Genomic DNA, 20,136 nt, shown 5'->3' with positions numbered 1-20,136 from the left:
CCTTGTGTTACAATTATTATTGTCCGACTCATTTGATTTTTAAATTCGCTGACACGCTCCTATTTTTGCTGTTGTTTTTATTTCTTAATAACTGTATATACAGTGCTATGAATAAATCATTTGGAAGGTAATATCTCTTGTGTGGGGTGTTGTGGCTGAATATGATAGCTGAAACGCATCGCTTATATCGGTATGATTTAAAAGAAACACAAAGCGTCATCAGAGAGAAATAAGAGACTAGACGGCAAATATCACTACAAAATGTGGCGTCCTATAGGGGGCACTTGACGGCTCAAAAAGCAGGATATTCCAGTGAGACACATTCAAATCTTAGGGCGTTGTTTGTCTTATTAGAGAAATTTGTACACTAAAATATAATAATTTAACTAAATTTATTCCAAGGGATATTGTCTAACTCACTAATGAGTTCTGCCCACGTACTTCTCTTTTTAAAATAATCCCAATCTAGTAATCAGAAACGACCGTGATTGATCCATTCTGACCAGCAGTTAGAAAAGTAACAACTATCACGTGACAAAACCCTGACCGCGTTGCTTCAGCATTTATGTGGACAATAATTTTGTCAATTATAATTTTGTAAATATTGTCTTCGAATTAAAAAACAGATAAAATATATTTATTGGAAGATAGAAGAATTGAAAAACAGAAGATCGATCCATCTGACCAATTAGAGACAATAGCCTTGCTGCTAAGCCCCTCCCATTTCAGTAAAATCATGCGCTTTCTACTCGCTCTATTTCTATTAAGTAGTCAGTCAGACCATTTCAAGCAGCAAAATACTTACTGTTAACTTAGGTAGTAAGTGCTAAGGATAATATTGTGGTTTTCTGCTGTTTCTAAAACTTGTTTTACACAAAAGCTTGAAGACGTTTATCTCGAGTCAATCGGTTCAGGTTGCTTAGTTATCTTTAAAATACTAGAGCTTGTACGAGACAGAAATGCGGGTTATCTAGTGTTATTCGTGTATACAACACATTAAACTCCATAGGAAGAGGGCTGATTCGTTGTCTTATGTAAAGTCATATAATAACTGTTAAGCAATGGCTGGAACAGTAAGTCTAGAACTGGACCCCATCTTTCTGAAGGGACTGGGGTACCTTCACTCCAAGAGCAAAGACTCAGCAGAGAAACTCAAGGCCCTGCTGGATGAGTCTTTAGCCAGGGGCAGTGACTCCATCTTTAGGACATCACTGAAGGTGATCAAATCACAAAGGTATTTTTATGTTTGGAATTTAATTGTTAGATGTTTTAATGTGTATCTTATTTTCCATTCATTAGGAAGCCGAAGTGAGCAAAGTGTCATTACCAAAAATGACCAAACAAGACTCCAAATCCTCCTCCAGTTCATCATCATCATCATCCATCACCAGCAGCAGCAGCAGTAAATCAAGTAGCTCAGAGAAGACCAAGAAAGAGGCAGAGAAAAGATCTTTGGAAAAGGTTTTTTTTATTTATTATTGTAAAAAAAAAATGTATTATTTATTATTGTAAATATGATATAACTTGAAAAGCTCAACCTAAACCACTAATAAAAGATCATATGATGTGTAGATTAGGGTTGATCCTGGTGAAGGAGCGGAGCCACCTAAAAAGCCTCGTGTGGAAAAGCAGGACAGTCATCCCTCTCCGATTGCTTTTCAAACCAAGGACATTCCCATCCCAGATTTCACAGACATTGATGAAACCAACGCTGATGACTTTGCCATGGAAATGGGTCTTGCTTGTGTGGTTTGTCGGTGAGTGATGTACCATATCACACCGGCCTAAACTAAGGCCTGGTAACCAGAACTTTACTGGTTTGGATCCCACAATGACTATGATTTATCACCATTGTTACATTTAAACTTTGATTCATTTAGGATAAAAACTGTTAAATTGCCACTTAACATTCTTTCTCACCCTAAATAAATGCATTACAAAATAAGTACAAAAAATGAGCTAAAACTGAAATTAAAAATAAATCAAAGCTAGACATATAAATGAAAAAAAATAATAATTGTACAACATGACTAAAACTTAAACTAAATATAAAAATAAAAGCTAATTCAAAATATTATTAAATACTAGAATAGTATATAAAATATAATTTATAGAAAAGTATATAAATATTATTTAGGGCTGCACAATAAATCGCAATTAACATGATGGAGCAGCATTTACTACTGATCACAGAGCCGTGCTTCAGTGAGAAGCTGCGCATAAAAAATCGCGTGGCGTGCGGTTTCATTTTGATTAATCGTGCAGTCCTAATATTATAATTATTATTATTATTATTATGGTTTTGACATTGGTTTGTTAGTATATTTGATCAACTTTTTTTAAGAACCGTATTTGTCTCGTGTCACTGTTGATGAGCCATGTATGTGTGAAAATTAATCCAGCTTTCTTTTCTCTCAGGCAAATGACTGTCACTTCTGGCAATCAACTAGTGGAGTGTCAAGAATGTCATAATCTGTATCATCAGGAGTGTCACAAACCTCAAGTTACTGACAAGGATGTCAATGACCCACGGCTAGTGTGGTACTGTGCTCGATGCACCAGGCAAATGAAACGAATGGTAAGAATTTTATGACAATAAGTTAGATGCATATCACTTCATAAATTTGATATAATACACTGAAAAAGAAATTGCTAGTAAATTTCACAAAGAAACAGCAAGTAACATTGAATTAGCGTTAGTAGAAAGATTGTAGTATTTTCTTGTAAAACGTGCTCCAATAATATTTGTTTTATGTACAACTTTGAAAAATATATTTTTTTTTACCATGTAGTAGCAACACTCAGTGTGATGTTTTTTTTTTTTTTTTATGTCTCAGGCCCAGAAGACTCAGAAACCTCCACAGAAACCAGCTCCTGCTTTGGCAACAGCTGTACCCATGTTGAAAGATCCACTAGTGAAGAAAGCTGAACTAAAGCCTAAACCTGAAACAACTGGTTCATTCCAGGCCTTTAAGAGAACAGAGGTGAAGGTGAGTGTATTCACACCAGTAGAAATGATAGACCAGGGGTCTCAAATTCAAAGTACTTGCGTCAATTGAAAAGTTAAAGGGTTAGTTCACCCAAAAATGAAGAAAATCTCATCAGTTAATCACCCTCATGTCATTCCAACCTGTAAGACTTTCGTTCATCTTCAAAACACAAATAAAGATATTTTAAATAAAATCTGAGAGATTTCTGTCCCTCCATTGACAGACCACACAACTACCAATTTGTTGCTTCAAAAAGTTCACATAAAACTAATCCATATAAATCGAGCTGCTTGGTCCAAATTTTCTAAAGAGACTTGATCGCTTTAAATGCTTTTATATTAGTTTTTTTCTTGGTTAATTAAGTTTATCATTAGGGTTTTTGATGCACACTTTTTCTTTTTGGAATTTTCTGTGTGAAAACATTTATCAGTTTTGGCATAATGGTTAGAGAGTCGGACTTGTAACCTGAAGGTTGTGGGTTCGAGTCTCGGTACCGGCAGGAAATGTAGGTAGGGGGAGTAAATGAAGCAAGGCACCGAACCCCCAGTCGCTCCCCAGGTGCCACAGCAAAAATGGCTACCCACTACTCTGGGTGTGTTCACTGTGTGTGTGTGTGTGTGTGTGTGTGTGTGTGTGTGTGTGTGTGTGTGTGTGTGTGTTTTTTTTTTTGTTTTTTAAACTTCCTTTGGTGTGTAATGTTTCTGTTTGAGCATGAAAAAGGTCTCCAAAGTTACAAAGCACAAAGTCATTACAAAGGGAGTTATTGTCTATATCAGTAAGCACTGTTTCTGAACTCCTCGATTGTAGTCTTCAGTTTCCTTATGGGAACATAAACATCACAATATTCCTCATTTAAATAAATATTTTAAATAATTTAATTTAATTCTTTTTTTTTTTGGTTTGTTTGTTTGTTTTGTTTTTCTTATGTCCAGGCGTCTGCGGCATCAGGAAACTCCTCTAGCAGTAGCTCATCTTTGCCTCAAGGCCTTACAGGATGGGCTGCCTTTACTAAGACCTCAAATGTAGGACCTTCCAGTACCAAGTTGAGCACCAGTCAGCCAGGTAGCAGTAAATCAACCCCACCTCCCTCAGGCTCTAAACCTGTGGGACTCTCTGCGCTGGCCAATGTTAAGCCAGGTCTGGCTAATAAACCTTCAGGAGGCAGCAATGGTGGAAGTGGTAATGGAAACAATGGCTCCAGCACGGTACCTATGAAACCACCCCCTCCACTTACACTTGGCAAGCAAGTGTTGAGCCGCTCAGCCAGTGGAGATAGCTTGGGAAAAATGACTGTGACTGGATCTTTGTCACCTGGGGCGGCACCCTCTAGCAGCCTGGGAGGCAGCGGTGGGTCTGGAGGCAATGGAGGGGGCAACGGGGGCAATAGTGGTGGCAGTAGCAGCAGCAACAACAACAACAACAGCAATGGAGCAAAAGCCTCAGCTGATGGCAAGACACCCACTTCCCAGGAGTCTCAGCTCAATGCTATGAAACGCCTGCAGATGGTGAAAAAGAAAGCAGCACAGAAGAAACTGAAGAAATGAGTAGGAAGAAGACAGACTATTATGTTAAAGAGCAAGTTAAATCCAGTTTTTCAAATCATATACTTGAATGTTACTGGTCTTTCTGAAGCGGTTTGGTTTAAAGATGTGACTTATTCTTTCTAAACCAGCCACATTATTGAAATCAAGCTGCTCATTTTAATGTGTTCAATAAATAACACTTTTTTTTTTTCTTTTTTTTTTTAAAGCAAATTTGATTCTTGCCATTTTTAACCTTTTTTTTTTTTTTTTTTTTAAATTATGTGAATACTTGTAGAAGATCAATGAATGACACCCCACAAACAGACAAGGTAATTTGCATGATTATAAATATTTTATTAATCACATAAGATTTTATATATTAATATTACTATATACAATTAGTTAAAATACATTTTTTTGTAATTAGCAACATGTTGTCCATAAATTTTTTATATAGTTCAAGAAAACACTGTTGGTAGCATCATGTAGTGCAAAAATATTTGTGCAGGATTGGCCTTCATTAAGCAATTAATTTATAATTCATATTTTTCTTCCTTTAAATAAAAATATTATTAGAGACATTAAAAAAATAGTTTTAGGCATATGACATCTTTCCAAGGTAGTTTGCTGGAACATAGCCTCGTTGTCCATTAGATTCAGCGAGCCACCAGTCTTTGTTACCACCGAGGTCTGAAAACTGAAGGATACGAACATGCTGGTACTCCTGAAGCGTGAGCTCTTGTTCACAGCGCGCCTGGAATGCATAAACTGCATAGAACTGTGAAAAAAAAAGAAGTAAAATTAGTGTCTTACTGTTATTCTCTTGAAATCATTCAACTTGACAACAACACAAATCAGAAAAACTGAACTTTAAAGATTAGATGTCATTTTAGTTTTAAACCGCAAAAAGCACTTTACACCAATAGATGGCGCTGTCTATTCACAATACAACATTTTAAACTCAATTGACCCCATTCACTCTTTGAGTCCTCTATATATATCATATTCTAAAGAAAAAATGTTTTCATAATCTTTAATCGAAATGACTAACTTTTCTGCCTCTGAAACAATTTTTTTTTCTTCTAATGTAGCCAAGGTCATGTTGGCAAACAAAATATTAGTATGATATTAAGTGATGATTAAGTAGTATCATAGCCTAACATACTTCACCCCATCACAATTCAAATCCTCATGTATACATTATTTAGGTGATAAATATTCTTTTACACTTAACATAAATTACAGTAAAGTAGTCGGAATGCCATTTCATGTTGTTTTTTAATGCTTAACATAAAGCAAAATCCATTGAAGTCTTTCAGGTAGCATTAATAATATATATATCACAGTCTTTTGAAGACTGTTTTTAGTACTTTTAAGTAGGGTTTATTATAAGCCTTCACTTTGAAATTACAGGCGTATTTTTTCCTGTTTTACCGTACTCACACACACACACATATTAGATATATGTATATATATTCTTTATTTTTTATTTACCATGCTGTTAATGTCGTACTTAATGTATTTGATAGGAAATGAACAGTGACACAATAAGAGGTTCTGAAAGTGCTGTGATTGTGTGACCACTTTGCTTATAGAAGGTTGTGACAGACCCAAATCATCACTGCTGCATAGTTGGATTTTTCTAGTTGCCAAATATGTTAATGTAGTGATTACTTCCATTTCTGGTGCTCTGGCATTTCTGCGCTGTGTCTGAGATGTTCGCGTGTCTCTAATAAGATCGGTCACAAACATGATCCCTGCACGATCTAATGTGTATCATCTTATTAATTCACGGTCATACATTGTGTGCAACACATTTCTTCTCCCTCTTTGCGTTTTGTCCATTTTCTCCGCTACTAAAGAAACTCTTAAACCTCTTAAAAGTCCTTGTCTGTACTCCTAACAATTTTGGACCTTAAGACCTCTTTTAAGGGTTAAGATGCTTTCTGAATTACTGTTTTCTTTACTAGGATCTTTTCTTTACTTTTAAGAGGAAACGCCCACCTTTCTAAGAATTTTCTTAGAATTTTGTCACTAGAAGCAACTCTTTGCAGTAACATTTTTCATGAATATGGTCCCAGGTGTTTTAATCCATCTCTTTTGTCCACTTTCAACCACTTCTGTCCTGATTTCTTCGAGGGGAGTGTCTATGGGCGGGTAAATGCATGGTTTGACAAAATAAGCTCACACAATTTACATATGAACGCACCCGGAAACAACGGAAAAACACATGGAGAGCAGCAGCAGCTTTGATTTCTGCTCTGATAGCCACAAAACCACACCAAACATGCTGAATATGTGTTAGCAAATCAGGAATGGTGGGAGAACATTGTGCTTGGTATGTTTTTCGTCTTCAAACCAAACTTGGGTCTCCAGCTGACAAAGCTTAAAGGATTAGTTCACTTTAAATTGAAAATTACCCCAGGCTTTACTCACACTCAAGCGATCCTAAGTGTATATGACTTTCTTCATTCTGATGAACACAATTGGAGTTATATTAATAAATATCCTTCCGTATTCAACTTACAAAAAAATCATAACTGACGTTGCGTCAGTTATGCTTTTTCCGTAATTTGAATACTGAAGGCGTAGGACGTAGCATAAGCATTTTGAAGTCTGAGAGTTTTACACTTTCTTTGTAAGCTGAATACAGAAGGCGGTCTGGCAGAAGCTAGATATTTTACTTCATAACTTGTTAAATATGGATATTTTTCGTACACAAATGCATGGCTTCGCTTTTAAAGTGAACTAATCCTTTAAATCCCATCTGGTTAGCGCTCTTCCCATAATGTTTATGCATGAAGTCAGTAGGCGGAGATTAGATAGTCTTTTGTGGCTGTTTGAACACATTTAACAACATGAGAGTCTATAAGTAAGCAATCCAGTCGAACATGTTTTCGACTACCTCTGGATGTGGTTGAAAGTGGTCAATCTCAAAACGTTTTAGACCTCGTTTACACCTGTATTTAGCGTCGTCCACTTGTGATCCGATTGACCAAAGTGTGGAAATCAAAATTCAATTTTAAAACCAAAAGTAAAATTAAAGTAATTAAATTTGGGTAATTGAACTCTTTATGCTGTTTCAAGGCGTTGTGTTCTTAGGTGATACATTAAGCCAGGCAACAAGGTGCCTGTCACTATTTCAGCCAAACAAATTACTTATTGTGACTATCTTAATTTTTTGTCACGGTAAAGTGTGTCCACACTGCTGACATGTTTAACTGTTGTAGTTTATCCACGTTGTGTGCTTGAAATAGACACATGAAAACGTGTCATCAGAGAATCACTAAATAGCATGTTAACTGTCAATGTCCCGGTTGCAGGACATTTGCCACACTTTTTTAATTGCCTTTTTTTCCTATCACATATTTTAGTAATCATCATAAATTAGGTATCATCTGAAAGTTGAAACACTCAAAGACATTGTGTTACCACGGAAACATGTACTTAAAACCTTTTAGCAGGCTCAGTTTGTATGATATAAACATCAACAACTTGGTTAGATATATGGCTTTGATTTTCTAGCAATTTTAGAGTTCAAATTATATTGTAAAATATATAGTTTGAATAAAATAAAAATAGTTTAGTACATTTGCTTTGCAGTAAACTTAAGCTATTATAACTTTTTTACACTTTAATTTTTTGAAGATGCTTTCACTTCTGCAATAATTTGTCTTCTTTACAAAAAGTGCAACCTTAGGTTTGTATTCCAAAGTATTCATTAATTACAACCATCTGAGTTCAGATATGCTAAAAAATGGGAGTGACATTTAACAGGTCAGACATCAATGTTTTGGTCAATGATTTTGGCCCTCCAAAATAATTTTGGCCAAAACAGCTTGCTTGCTTATTTATTTATTTTTTGCTGTTTCGGGTGAATATTTTCAGTTAGCAAAATTTCAGTGCATCACTAGTGCTGATATTTGGAAAAACAGCACTCTTGCTTGTGTGAAATTGACTACATATCCTTTGAGGCTACACACACACACACTTTCCATGCGTCTTACATATTGGTCCTCAGAGTGGTCCGCCTCGTCCTGTGGTGCAGACTGAGGGGACATACTGTCTGAAGTGCTGTTTGGACTGAAGCTCCGCATACTACTGCTCCTGCTGCCCGAGACAAACAGACTCAGATTGTCAAAGTCATCTGGCCTCTCAGTCACCTCCCTCTGGGGGTTGTAGGATTTCAGGAATGAGGAGTACACGTATCCCTGCGTACCTAAACACACACACACACAAAAAGAAATGTCATTATCAACAGCAGGAGTCTGGCTAACCTAATAGGAGCAAAAGAATGGCAGCTTTGTAAGACCATCAGAGTGAATGTGATCTCAGAATGTGATCAGTTTCAGGCCTCAAACTAATTGTCTGAAGGATCATGGATTCCACTTTTCACATTTGTCTTAAATGATACAATTAAAATATCACTTTCATGATAAAGGTAGAGTGTTGATGATAACATTTTTTTTTTCTCCATATTGTGAGTATTTCAAGTAAAGATTTCAAGGGCTTTATTGGCTAAACTCTTTTTTCTACTTCAGTCATTTTATCCCCCACTGACCAGAAACTACTTACAATAGTTGATAACAGACATAAAGTCACCTGACATAACAACCAGAACACTGGTCCTGTTGTGAAGCAACAGTCTCTGTGGAGTTAATGAGAGGCTAGTTTATAGACGTGACGAAAGAAAATCCTTACGGGATTTCATTACTCTCTGCCGTAAAGTTATGAAGCTCTACAGCAGATAGGATGCATACAAAATTTCCACCAGCCTTATTAATGCTTTAGTTAATGGTGTCTACTGTAAATATCATTTTGTTTACATGATAAACTCTCATGTGGAAAGAAAAAAACAAAACAAAAAAAAACTAACACTATAATAAATTTCAGTTTGTTAACGTTTGTTAATGCATTAGATTTCATTAAATAATGAACAAGAGTTTGTTACAACATTTATTAATCTAGGTTAATGTTATTATTTATAAATATAATATTGCTTATTGTTAATTCATATTCTTCCATAATACATTAGTTAATGTTAATTTAAAAAGTGACAGTAAAGACATTTATGATGTTACAAAAGATTTCTATTCAGATAAATATTGTTGTTTCAAACATTCTCTTTCTTAAAGAACCTGGGAAAAAATGATTTTCACAAAAATATCAAGTATAGCTCAACTGTGATAATAATAAAAAATGTTTCTTGAGCACCAAATCAGCATATTAGAATGATTTCTGAAGGATTGTGTTACTGCTAATGGCTGCTGAAAATTCAGCTTAACCATCACAGGAATAAATTAAAATTTAAAATATATTAAAATAGATAACAGATTTTTTAAATCATATTTTCACAATATTACACATTTTACATATCTGATCAAATAAACGCAGCTTTTTGCGAGCACAACAGTGTACATCCAGACTATAAATATTTAAAACTTCCTCTTATACACTGGCCATTATTATATATATTTTTCTTCTTAAAATAAATGAAAGGGTATGTGAACACACGTAAACAGACTTACTCCCCGTGTGTACTAGCCAGCGGCTGCTGCTGCCCATTGGGTCTTTGTCTTCCAGCAGGGCCACCAGCTCCCCCTCCAGCAGGCTGATGTCTTTTTCCTGACAGGCATTGCAGTTACGCTTGAGCTGATAGAGCCGATCCACTGCATACTCTTCCAGGAGCCAGGCCCTGTGCTCCTCGGTCTGTCTGGTGATCTCTGGGGCCTGAAGAAAATTTTACAGTCAGCTGAGACCTTAATGGCAATGTGGGTTTACCCATATTTATCATTTGTAATCATACCATTTTCTTGTCCCGTTTCTCAAAGCTCACTTTGCGCTCCATCAACTTTTGGGAATTTTCTTTGAAGAATCCAAGGTTGCTCAGCTCCTCCATGATAGAATTTTGGACTTCACTAAAGTTCGACAAAGGAACCTGGATGGAATGAACAATTCAATGGTTAAAATGTCACATTTTAATATACAGATAAATAACAGAATTTTGGACATACTGTAGATCAGTGATTCTTAACCAGGGGGCCCCAATAAGTCAAATAAATGTAGTTATATTAACATAATCCTAATTAAAATGCTAAATAACACAAACTGACATCATTTTTTATCATTAAAACAGAAGTCCCAGAGGTACATATCAGATATGTGAGCCTTTGAATATTATCTTGGAGTCAAAGAATTTGAGAACCAACGTTGTAGATTAAACAACAACTGCAATGGTTAAAATGTTATACTACATATAGTCTTTTGAATATGCTTTAAATTTATCTGCATTATTACTGTTTTACAGAGAGTATCTGTATTATCATGTAGCCTACTGAACATGAATTTTTACATTTCATGTTCTGTGGGAAGCTAAACTTGTATGCCTAAAGATCCTTTATGCTTACAATATAATAGGCTAATGGTTTTGGATAACACAAAGGTTGTAGGTTTGAATCCAAGCATGGACCACAGAAGTAACCTGATAAGTTGTAAAATCACCATTTTGCCCTTAAGCAAGACACTTAAAACTGGGTTTTCCAAAGTTAAAAAAGGGCTCTGTCACTTTCCCTCATTTCTACATAAAAGAATATTTTTGGCATCATTTTTTTTCTACCTTCTTTAACTCACCGGTAGCTGGTGGACAGGCGGTTGGGCTGCATCCATCAGCTTTCTAATTAATTTCACTATACAAATCAAGCAGTTGGTAAGGATTGTCCTGACAGCTCGGTTGAAGCATTGCAGCTCATCAAGCAGCTGGGCATTGAGGGCCTGGTAATCTCGTTTGGCCTGGCCCTGTTCCTCTTTGGAGGATCGGGAATCCAACTGGCTGCAGTAGTCCAACAGTTTATCGTAGCGCTTCTGTATCAGCTTCTGTGGTGATGCGAACATTCCCAGCAGGGTAGAGAGAGGAGCCAGAACCAAATGCTCCATATGATCTTTCTGAGGAACACAAACCAAAGAACAAATTTTTAAACAGGATGTAAGGTGGGAAAGCTGCTATTTGCAGATGCTCATATTGTGCATTACTGTACTTCCAGTTGCTTAGATAAAGAACTTAGCTGAAGATAAAAATTATCATCCATGACTGTTTGCGAATGTTTCACAGTGCAGTTGTTGACAAGAACTGAGGTGAAATATTACTCCATAGCTTATGCAAGTACACATGCAAGAGGGGAAACACTTACAAATTGTTTGTATGGGTCATTGCCATTCCTCTTTTGCTGAAAGCCATTTGTGTCAATTTTGTCTGGATCCTTCATTATAGTTTCTAGGTCTTGTGCATTTTGAACAGCAATTGATATCATCTCCTACAGTATAAAAAGAAATATGAAAACAGGGCATAGTACTGTTCGACATTTATATAATTCAGGATAATTCAGGTCTTGCCCTAATGGTTAGAGAGTCAGACGGGTAACCCAAAGGTTGCAGTTTCAAGTCTCAATACCGGCAGTAAATGACTGAGGTGCCCTTGAGCAAGGAAATATTTAGAAATATAAATATAAAATATGTAGAACACATTATTTAAAAGTTAAAGTGCTTTCAATGAATAGAAATGCAACTAATTTTACAGTAGAATGGGGCTAGGCCTTTTGGATGTTTTTTTTCCCCTCCCAAAACACTAAATAAACCCTCACTGGCTAACTCAGTACTATCTCAGTACTTTTTTTTTTTTTTTTTGTCAAGGCGATTAAATCAACAGTTTTTAGGAACTGATGAATAAATGCAAGGATAGTATTTGAGGTACAAAATGCCCCCTATAAAAGACCTACAGAGGCAAAACAACAAAACAAACAAAAAAACACTACCCAAAATGTTAGTTTGGCACAGGAGGAAGATGGACAATACCTAGTGCAACAGATTTTTCTATAAATTAAAGGAAACATATTTGTGAAGGATGTGCTGACACTGACCGCTCCAATCACAATGGATATTCATTTGTGAAATATGTCTGTACTATCAGTGACATTCCAAATGTGCACTGAACTGTTCTAAAAGCAAAATAATACAACAATACTTGAAATGTTATAAAAGATGTTTAAGGCAAGACACCCCAGGTGAATAGGCTAAAAAATCTCCATATTTCTCCAGCTGATTAATCACAGTACGTTAAGATGGTATTACAAGTTTTCTTAAAATGTTATGTTTAAAAATTCAAATTAGGCATTATCTTTTAAATTAAATATGCACTAATTTGCATACATTTTTAGAAGAATTAATCTGAACATTGGATGAAGCCAGGTTCAAAATTCTGGTTTCATTTTGTTGGCCATAGAGTTAAAGGTTTTTACAGTGGAGGTTTTGGATATATGTAAGGGCTACTGAAGAGGAGATTTCTGGCTCAGTGCATGAGAAAAAACTCATAAATAAATAATAATAAAAAAGCCTTTAAATGTATTGCCTATAGTGTCTTTCCTTAATTGCGTCTATTTTTGTATACATAAAAATATGTCATGTCTCTATATACCTGAGTATAAAGCAAGTAGCAGCTGATGTTTTTCACTAGCTGTCTCACAGCTTTCTCAAGGCTACGAAAAAGTTTTTCTTCCTTGTCAAATGCTTCATCTCTCACCTGTGGAGAAGAGAAAAGCCACAACAATATACACACTGCCTTTACAGAGGCCTAAGTAAAAACATGGTTATTTTTTGCATCTTTTGTTAAAGTACCTGTGGCTCAACGCCAGTAAGAATCTTAAAATAGCTTGTTAGGCGGTCAGATTTCTTTCTGATGGAATGAATGTTGAACTTGTTGAGTTTAACCCTCAATGAGGTTTCATCGTCACTCCTCTTGTACTTCAGCACTAAAACAACACAAGTGTCATATATTTGCATACTTGAAAACTTCCAAAGCAAAATAGGTGAGTTTTATAGGTGAGTTTTATAGACATGCATGGTTGCTTTAACCCAAAATACTTTCTGAACTACTGTATGTTTACACTATTGGACAACTTGCAACCTGAAAATGTGTATTTGACATAGTTATTACAAGGTCCTGTGTATGTCTCACCTATATCTTTCCTCCTCTTAAACTCATTAATGTTAATGTTAATGATCTTCACAGTGGTCAGAGCTTCCTGTAAGGGCCTGTTGTCAGGGTGGTCCGTGGGTGTGGCACTCCACAGTTCAGCCAATAGCAGCGGGTATTTCATCACACGCTGCACTGGTTTAATGAGCAGAGAGCCCATGTCAAGTAAATTGGGCTTCCCTCTAAAAAATAACATTGAATAAAGAACAGCTATTCAGATTTGGTGCACTCCACTTTGTTCACTATATACAGTCTGTGTAAAATACTTTTATGATGTTTCTGTAGCTAAACTGGTAGAACATAGTTGCTAGCTAACTAAGTCACAGGTTCGATTAACGCATAGATTGAATACACTATAATTTGCATTGAGAACTAACATGTCTATAAAGTAACATTCAGTAACATTCAGTATTTTACAGTGCCGTAGTTACACATTACTACATGTACTATAGTAATAACAGTAAATTATGCATAATTACAAGTAACTAACCTTAAACCAAACCTTAACCCTAACTGTAACTCTATAGTAAGTACATGTAGTTAATTAATAGTACTCAGTACTTATTTGAGTAATTACAATATGACTACGGCACTGTAAAATAAAGTGTAACCTAACATTCATGTTTATAATTATAAAATGCCTGAATTTTCACTACTCTATAATATTTATAATAATGTTTAAATCAGAAATTGCATACTCACTCCTGGTCATATATTTTCCTGTGAGAGAAGAGACAACAAATCATTATTGTACACTTCAGAGCCAAAGGGCTTATATCTAAGAGATAAATGCAGTTAACGTCTTTACTTGAGTGCTGATATACATCTTCTAAAATGCTGCTGAATGTCCTCTTGTGCTTCATAAGACTTCAGTGAAGCATTAGCCTCGTCGTGATGATAGCAGTAAATTTTGTATACCTCCTCTATGACAGCCTTGGCTTGGATAAACACTTCACCTAAAAAAAGACAAAGCGATCTATAAAGTGAAGAAATCTATAAAGTGTAATGAAGTCACAATATATGGAATAATTTTTTACATTCATGGAAAAGTTTGAAAAATCTTCATATACTTTAAAATACTTTAATAATAATTTAACTTTGTCTTTTATTTTAAAACTGCATATTAACATTATTTTTATTGGGTTTATTAAGTTCATTAATAATTAGTTTAACAATAAACACTAATAAATTAATCCTAATTTGTAATGTCAGTTGTTCCATAACACTTAATTATAGCCAACATTGGTGTTTGTTAATTTAATGCTTGCATGTCGAATATGCCTATTTTAAATATATTTCAAAATTACCTATGAGTTGTGTTTCAGGGTCAGGGTCAGCTATGGCATCTTGTAGCCTTTGGAGCAGATCAGCAGAGAGATCACACACAGACTCAATGTTGGTGAACAGTCGATCCACATCCACCACCTATAACAAACCCATCAGACCCCAAAATCAATGCATCAAACAAAACATTAATATAGAAATAGCAAGTTTAGTAGATACTTAACAGAAATGCACTACACATCATAATGGGAAAATAAGCATTAAAATAAGTATATCAAGTTATTTGTTTTTGTAGTATTTAGTGATAACATAAAACTTCTGTATGTATACCTCTATGGTGATTATGTGATGAGATTACAAATCTAAAAGTGTTCTACTTCTGCATTTAAAAGATAGTGTGTTTGTAATGGCCCAGCCGACTTGTGCTTTAGGTTGCACTTGATATAATGTTTAATAAAGACAGAATTTTCATGTACAGATTTGAGAGAATATATCTGTAACTGTGAACATGCCTGGCCAGCTCTCAGAGGAAGCAGAACCTCACTTATGCAGAGCTCCAAGTCCTTCTGATAATCTGCCTCTGTCCTAACCAGCTCCTCAATGACCTTTGACCTTTTTATCATCTTCCTGTGGCGGATCTCTTCTGGATCCATGGCTGGGGATGTGGGTGAAGAGAGATCATGTGGGGACATTTTCTCTGATGCGAGGACAAAAAAAAAAAAAAAAAAAAAAAAAAGGGGAGGGGGGGGGGGGTGGGGGTGGGGGGGGGGGAGGAGAAGAATGGAGTTCAGATTTTATGGAGTTCAGATTTTACATACATTGTAAAAAAAAATGTCCTGTTAAATTTTCAGTAAAAAAAAAAAAAAAAAGCATCTGTGGTTGCCGGAAAGTCACTGTAAAAAACACAGTGACATTGTTTTGCGTATTATGGAATAGCGTATTGTTGCCTGCATATTTTTATCAAACTATCAAATATACAACTATATGTCATTTTACTGTTTTCCAAAAAACATAAATTTTACATTATTTTATTATTTTAGAGTAAAATTACAAACAATTTGCAATTTTTCACCGTATATGGAAGGGTATATAACTGTTAACTGATTAATAGTTTTTACTGTCACATTTTTATAGTTTTTTGTTCTTTTTAACAGTGCAGTAGATTGTTATTAAAATAAAAAATATGCAAACACATAATTAAGCCCTCAAACTATTTCTCATATTTTGCTCTATCCAGGATTTGAAAAAACAAAACTGACCCAGACTGTTATTCTATAACAATAATTGAATTATTATTGTTAATTATAATTGAATAATTACATGCAATTAAGTCTTTTCAGCAGTGTAATTCTTATATTGACTTATGAATCATCAAATTAGAATATATTAGCTATCTAAATAAGATTAAAAATTAGGTATTGCTGCTAGCAATATGAAAGTTAAACAAAGCAAGTATGTACTCATGGGAAGTGAGATGATTCTTTGTTTCCTGATCACCTCCATATGACACTTCCTCCTTACAGAAAGAGACAGAGAGACGCTACAGGCAAAGGTGGGGCCAGGTGTCATATTACTTTTTGGCACAGTGATGCAATGCTGAATAAACCTGTCTAGGCCTTTTTTTTTTTTTTAGTGCCTGCACATCTCAAACATACAGATTTGGTGTTTGAACAGACTAATAATTAGACCACATTTTTATATTTTTAGATGTAAATAAGGAAATTACTACAATAATGTGAGGAATTCCCATAATAACATGTCTAAAATGATCTAATCATACACTTCACGTTTATAAATTCAGCAGCTTTAATTACCCAGGAAACAAAACTGTAGCTTATTATGTGTGAAACAAAATATGCAGTGCACAGATATTATTAGAGGAGCAAGCCTTAGACAAAGAGTTCTGTTATGACAATAGAGGAGTTGTGTTTCACTCATTCCACTCTCACAGAATCTTATGACAAATCTCTGCCCTATAAATCACCAAAACATGTACTGTACATCTTGATGCAGAATAAATTGAAACATGTCACCAATCTTAAGATAATACAGTGAATTCAAGATTCCTCATAGCAAATGTTTCATCAGTATTCTCTAGTGAACCTGCATTTTGACTGGCTGAGCAATTTAGACTGGCAAAAGGTTCTCATGAAAAGAAAACACAAAGCCTTTCACAAGACTTTTCACTGAAGGCCGGCTAATGGAAACCTGTGCCACACTGAACAGATCACATTTCTACAGGAAAATGTAACCTGACTGAACTCAAGCTTGGAGATGTGCCTTGAGCTCAGTGTGAATGTTGATTTAGCTCCAGAACCTTTGTATTGCATCAATAATTATTTGCCTATTTCCTTTAAATTATTTTCAAATTTGAAAGCCTAAGCAAGACTCCCATACTACCTTCTCTGTTGGTTTGACTCAGTAACACAAAGTAAACATACAGAATCCAAACACATAGTTTATACACACACAAGTGGAACCTGCCCTGCAAGTGCCCATTAAGAGCATGTATCTCATATGATCAAGTGTTTGCTTTGGACTTTTTTTTTTTTCTTTTGGGAAAGACATGAAAATATCTTATTTCAAACACATTTATACAGTCATACTAACTTGCTAACACACTATTCTTGTTTTAGTCAATCTGTTGTTTCATTATACAGCATGATGTCCAAGTGATCCAGAACACTCAGTTTTATGAGCATTTCCTGTTCAGGGATCAACATTTCCTCAATGATGTCATCATATTTGACTTCAAATGAGCCATATGACATACAGCTGGCCATCAATGGCATACATTAAATGTCTCAAAATTAAGAATCAAATTATAAAAATGGACTACATCACTATGTTGGAACCAGGTATATTAATAACTAAAAGAAGTTCATTTAACAGCTAATTTGTCTAGAATTGAAAGGTTTTGACAATGATTTTAAAATCTCATTGCTAATGCTTCTACACATACAGTAAGCAACTAAAACTGCTGACATATTCCTTGTTGTCAGCGTTTCAGACACATGCTGTTTGTTAAGTGAAATTCAAAAGATAAAATGGTTTGTTTGCTTTTTAAAGATTAATTGTGAAGTCTCAGAATTCTCCTTGACATGATTTGAATATATGACAACACATTTTGTATATATAAGGGCTATTGTCTGAAAACTAAGAAGCTCGTATGACAAGACTGTCCTCATAGCTGAGATGTCCTCATCATGACTTGGCAGCCCTGAAAAGCTTCATTCCCTGTTCAGTGGAGGCTGTTAAACTAGTTTTTCTCTCAGCTGATGTCATTCTCATGTTATGATTCTGATGACATTGACATATCATCACGACCAGAATGTGACATGGCATTCACAAGAAAATGAATGAATGAATGAATGAATAACTTAATATTTCTTATAATATTTCCTACTTATTGAGTTAAATGCTCTAATAATGCAAAAAGAGTGCAATGCGGAATAAACCAGTTAAATATTAGTAGATAGCAACTTCCTGATAAAGTAAACAGCGTAGGCACTGTGGCTGAGCTTGTTTACGACTGTTCCACAACCATGTTCAGCATTGTGGCCGAGGTTCAGTTTGCATATGTGACATCAGTCCAGTGGGAATAGATCCCTCTCTGTAATGTAACAACGCAACAGGTGCTAAGCATCAGCACTCACATGCCCTCTTTTTATTTTTTGTATTTTTTTTTTTTTTTTTTACTTCACTCCATACAAAGATCTAATGGAATTTGAGATGGGAGGCTTAAAAAGAGTATAATTGGTATAAAATTAAGTCTGTGCTAACCTGCTGCTCTGCAGGATGTCAGAAAAAAATTGGTGACAAGTTAAAAACGTGTTTCTGTTAGCAAAACAAAGGTCCTTCTGAGGTTATCAAGGCTTTACTACAGAATTATCTGATGTTTAACCACTATAAAAACACAACTTCACAAATTAGCTGAAGAATTCTATCCAGTTTGTGAGGAAAAATTACCTTTAAGTTTAGCATTATACTCTGTCTTGTCAGAATAGCTCCTTCTCACCAAGGTTGCGATGCTGATGTCACCTTTGGAAGCGTCATCATCCACAATAGTATCTGTCTTCCTCCTTTCCAGGTATCTTGTGAAAAGTCTATTTCTCCTTTTAATTCCTTTGTCCTTCTCTTTTCTCTCCACCTTTTCATTCTCTCTGTCATTCCCACTGGCCTGGTTGGGATCCATGTTGACCCCTTTCTGCTCCCTCTTGTTTGGCTGTCTGGAGTAGAGGTGAAAGAGAGAGACAGAGAGAGAAGGGGAGAGTCTGGGAAGAGGAACAGGTGCAGTGTTGCTTCTATTGCTGTGTACACTAACTCCATGCAGGTAAACCCTCCCCCTCTACTGTTTCCGCCATACCTGCCTCAGGAGAGCTGTAGCCACACCTCCTTCACTTCTCTCTTTACAAAAAAGACCAACATGAAGCTAGAGATGAAGGATTCTGGTCTTTTTGGAGTCTGGTCTCCCTTAAAGCGACGATAGATGGCATAAAATGTGTTTCACACAGTGTAATATCTTGCAGAGTGACTTGAATTTGCAAGACAGCATTTGCATACCTGTTGGACATGTGGATTATGAAAAATAACGAGAGCAGCAGACCGGCAGCAATCCAAGACACAAGCAATAAGTCTAATAAGTATCTATCTCTTTACACAATTTACAAAATCTATGCAATTTTTAAATATAGTTAATAAGCATACCTTTAAAAAAATTTTTTGCATGTCAGAAGTATGTGAGAAGCTTAACAATCCATTTAGACTATTGGAAATATTGTTTCGGATGGGTGCAGATAGAGTTAATATTAAACAAGAAGGAGGGTCTGATGACTTAACTTTAAAGGGCATGACAAAGGTCGACATATCAAACAAGCCTGTAAAGTTTTCGATTTGTGTCAACATTTACAAAGCATTACGACAGTGCTGGTTTATATATCAACATTAAGACCAAATGCGTAAACCCCATGACATGTCACGTGACAGAGAATCTGTGGGCTTTTAAATAAGACTTTTGTTTTATTCAGAATATTATTTTAATAGATCAGCCTTTTCTTAGATTTGAACAGATTATGCTCTCAAAACTCAAATGTTCCTTAATCAGAGATGATTGTCAAGTCATTTTAACTCTGACTAACATGAATGACTACATTCGGGGTCAGCTGTGTATTTGTGTAGAAATAGTCAAAAGTTTCCCATATACAGGGATGTGAATGTATAATTTACCCTTCATTCAGGTGAAATCTGGTTAATCTGGAACTATATGAGCTACATGACAATGTGTTTCTGGTGTAGATAAAGAATGAGTGGATGT

At 35.4% G+C, this 20,136-nt stretch overlaps 2 protein-coding genes across 6 annotated transcripts; one reads left to right on the top strand and one right to left on the bottom strand.

Moving 5' to 3' along the window:
• The first annotated feature begins 741 nt into the window (after positions 1-741).
• Positions 742-4,734, top strand: ints12 (integrator complex subunit 12). The gene is made up of 6 exons (XM_051898526.1): positions 742-1,217; positions 1,300-1,461; positions 1,573-1,757; positions 2,419-2,578; positions 2,838-2,990; positions 3,923-4,734. The coding sequence occupies exons 1-6, from the start codon at positions 1,062-1,064 to the stop codon at positions 4,532-4,534; spliced, it is 1,428 nt and encodes a 475-aa protein (XP_051754486.1). The 5' UTR covers positions 742-1,061; the 3' UTR covers positions 4,535-4,734.
• A 109-nt stretch (positions 4,735-4,843) lies between these two features.
• Positions 4,844-19,656, bottom strand: arhgef38 (Rho guanine nucleotide exchange factor (GEF) 38). 5 transcript variants are annotated; one of them, XM_051898451.1, is made up of 16 exons: positions 19,530-19,617; positions 19,189-19,385; positions 18,792-19,096; positions 15,335-15,519; positions 14,846-14,963; positions 14,347-14,494; positions 14,241-14,258; positions 13,521-13,720; positions 13,181-13,314; positions 12,981-13,085; positions 11,701-11,823; positions 11,144-11,455; positions 10,320-10,451; positions 10,042-10,243; positions 8,521-8,732; positions 4,844-5,291 (listed from the first exon to the last, which is right to left on the bottom strand). In XM_051898451.1, exons 3-16 carry the CDS (start codon positions 19,015-19,017, stop codon positions 5,109-5,111), a joined length of 2,298 nt encoding a protein of 765 aa, XP_051754411.1. In that variant the 5' UTR covers positions 19,018-19,096; positions 19,189-19,385; positions 19,530-19,617; the 3' UTR covers positions 4,844-5,108. The 5 variants fall into 5 exon arrangements, with proteins under 5 accessions (XP_051754411.1, XP_051754400.1, XP_051754421.1 ...); XM_051898440.1 differs by having other exon boundaries at positions 18,792-19,051; XM_051898461.1 differs by having other exon boundaries at positions 19,189-19,656.
• Between the last annotated feature and the right edge of the window lie 480 nt (positions 19,657-20,136).

The sequence above is a fragment of the Ctenopharyngodon idella genome, chromosome 1 (assembly GCF_019924925.1).
Source record: "Ctenopharyngodon idella isolate HZGC_01 chromosome 1, HZGC01, whole genome shotgun sequence".
In the NCBI taxonomy this organism is placed as follows: Eukaryota; Metazoa; Chordata; class Actinopteri; order Cypriniformes; family Xenocyprididae; genus Ctenopharyngodon; species Ctenopharyngodon idella.
This window is presented reverse-complemented; position numbering and strand designations above follow the sequence as displayed.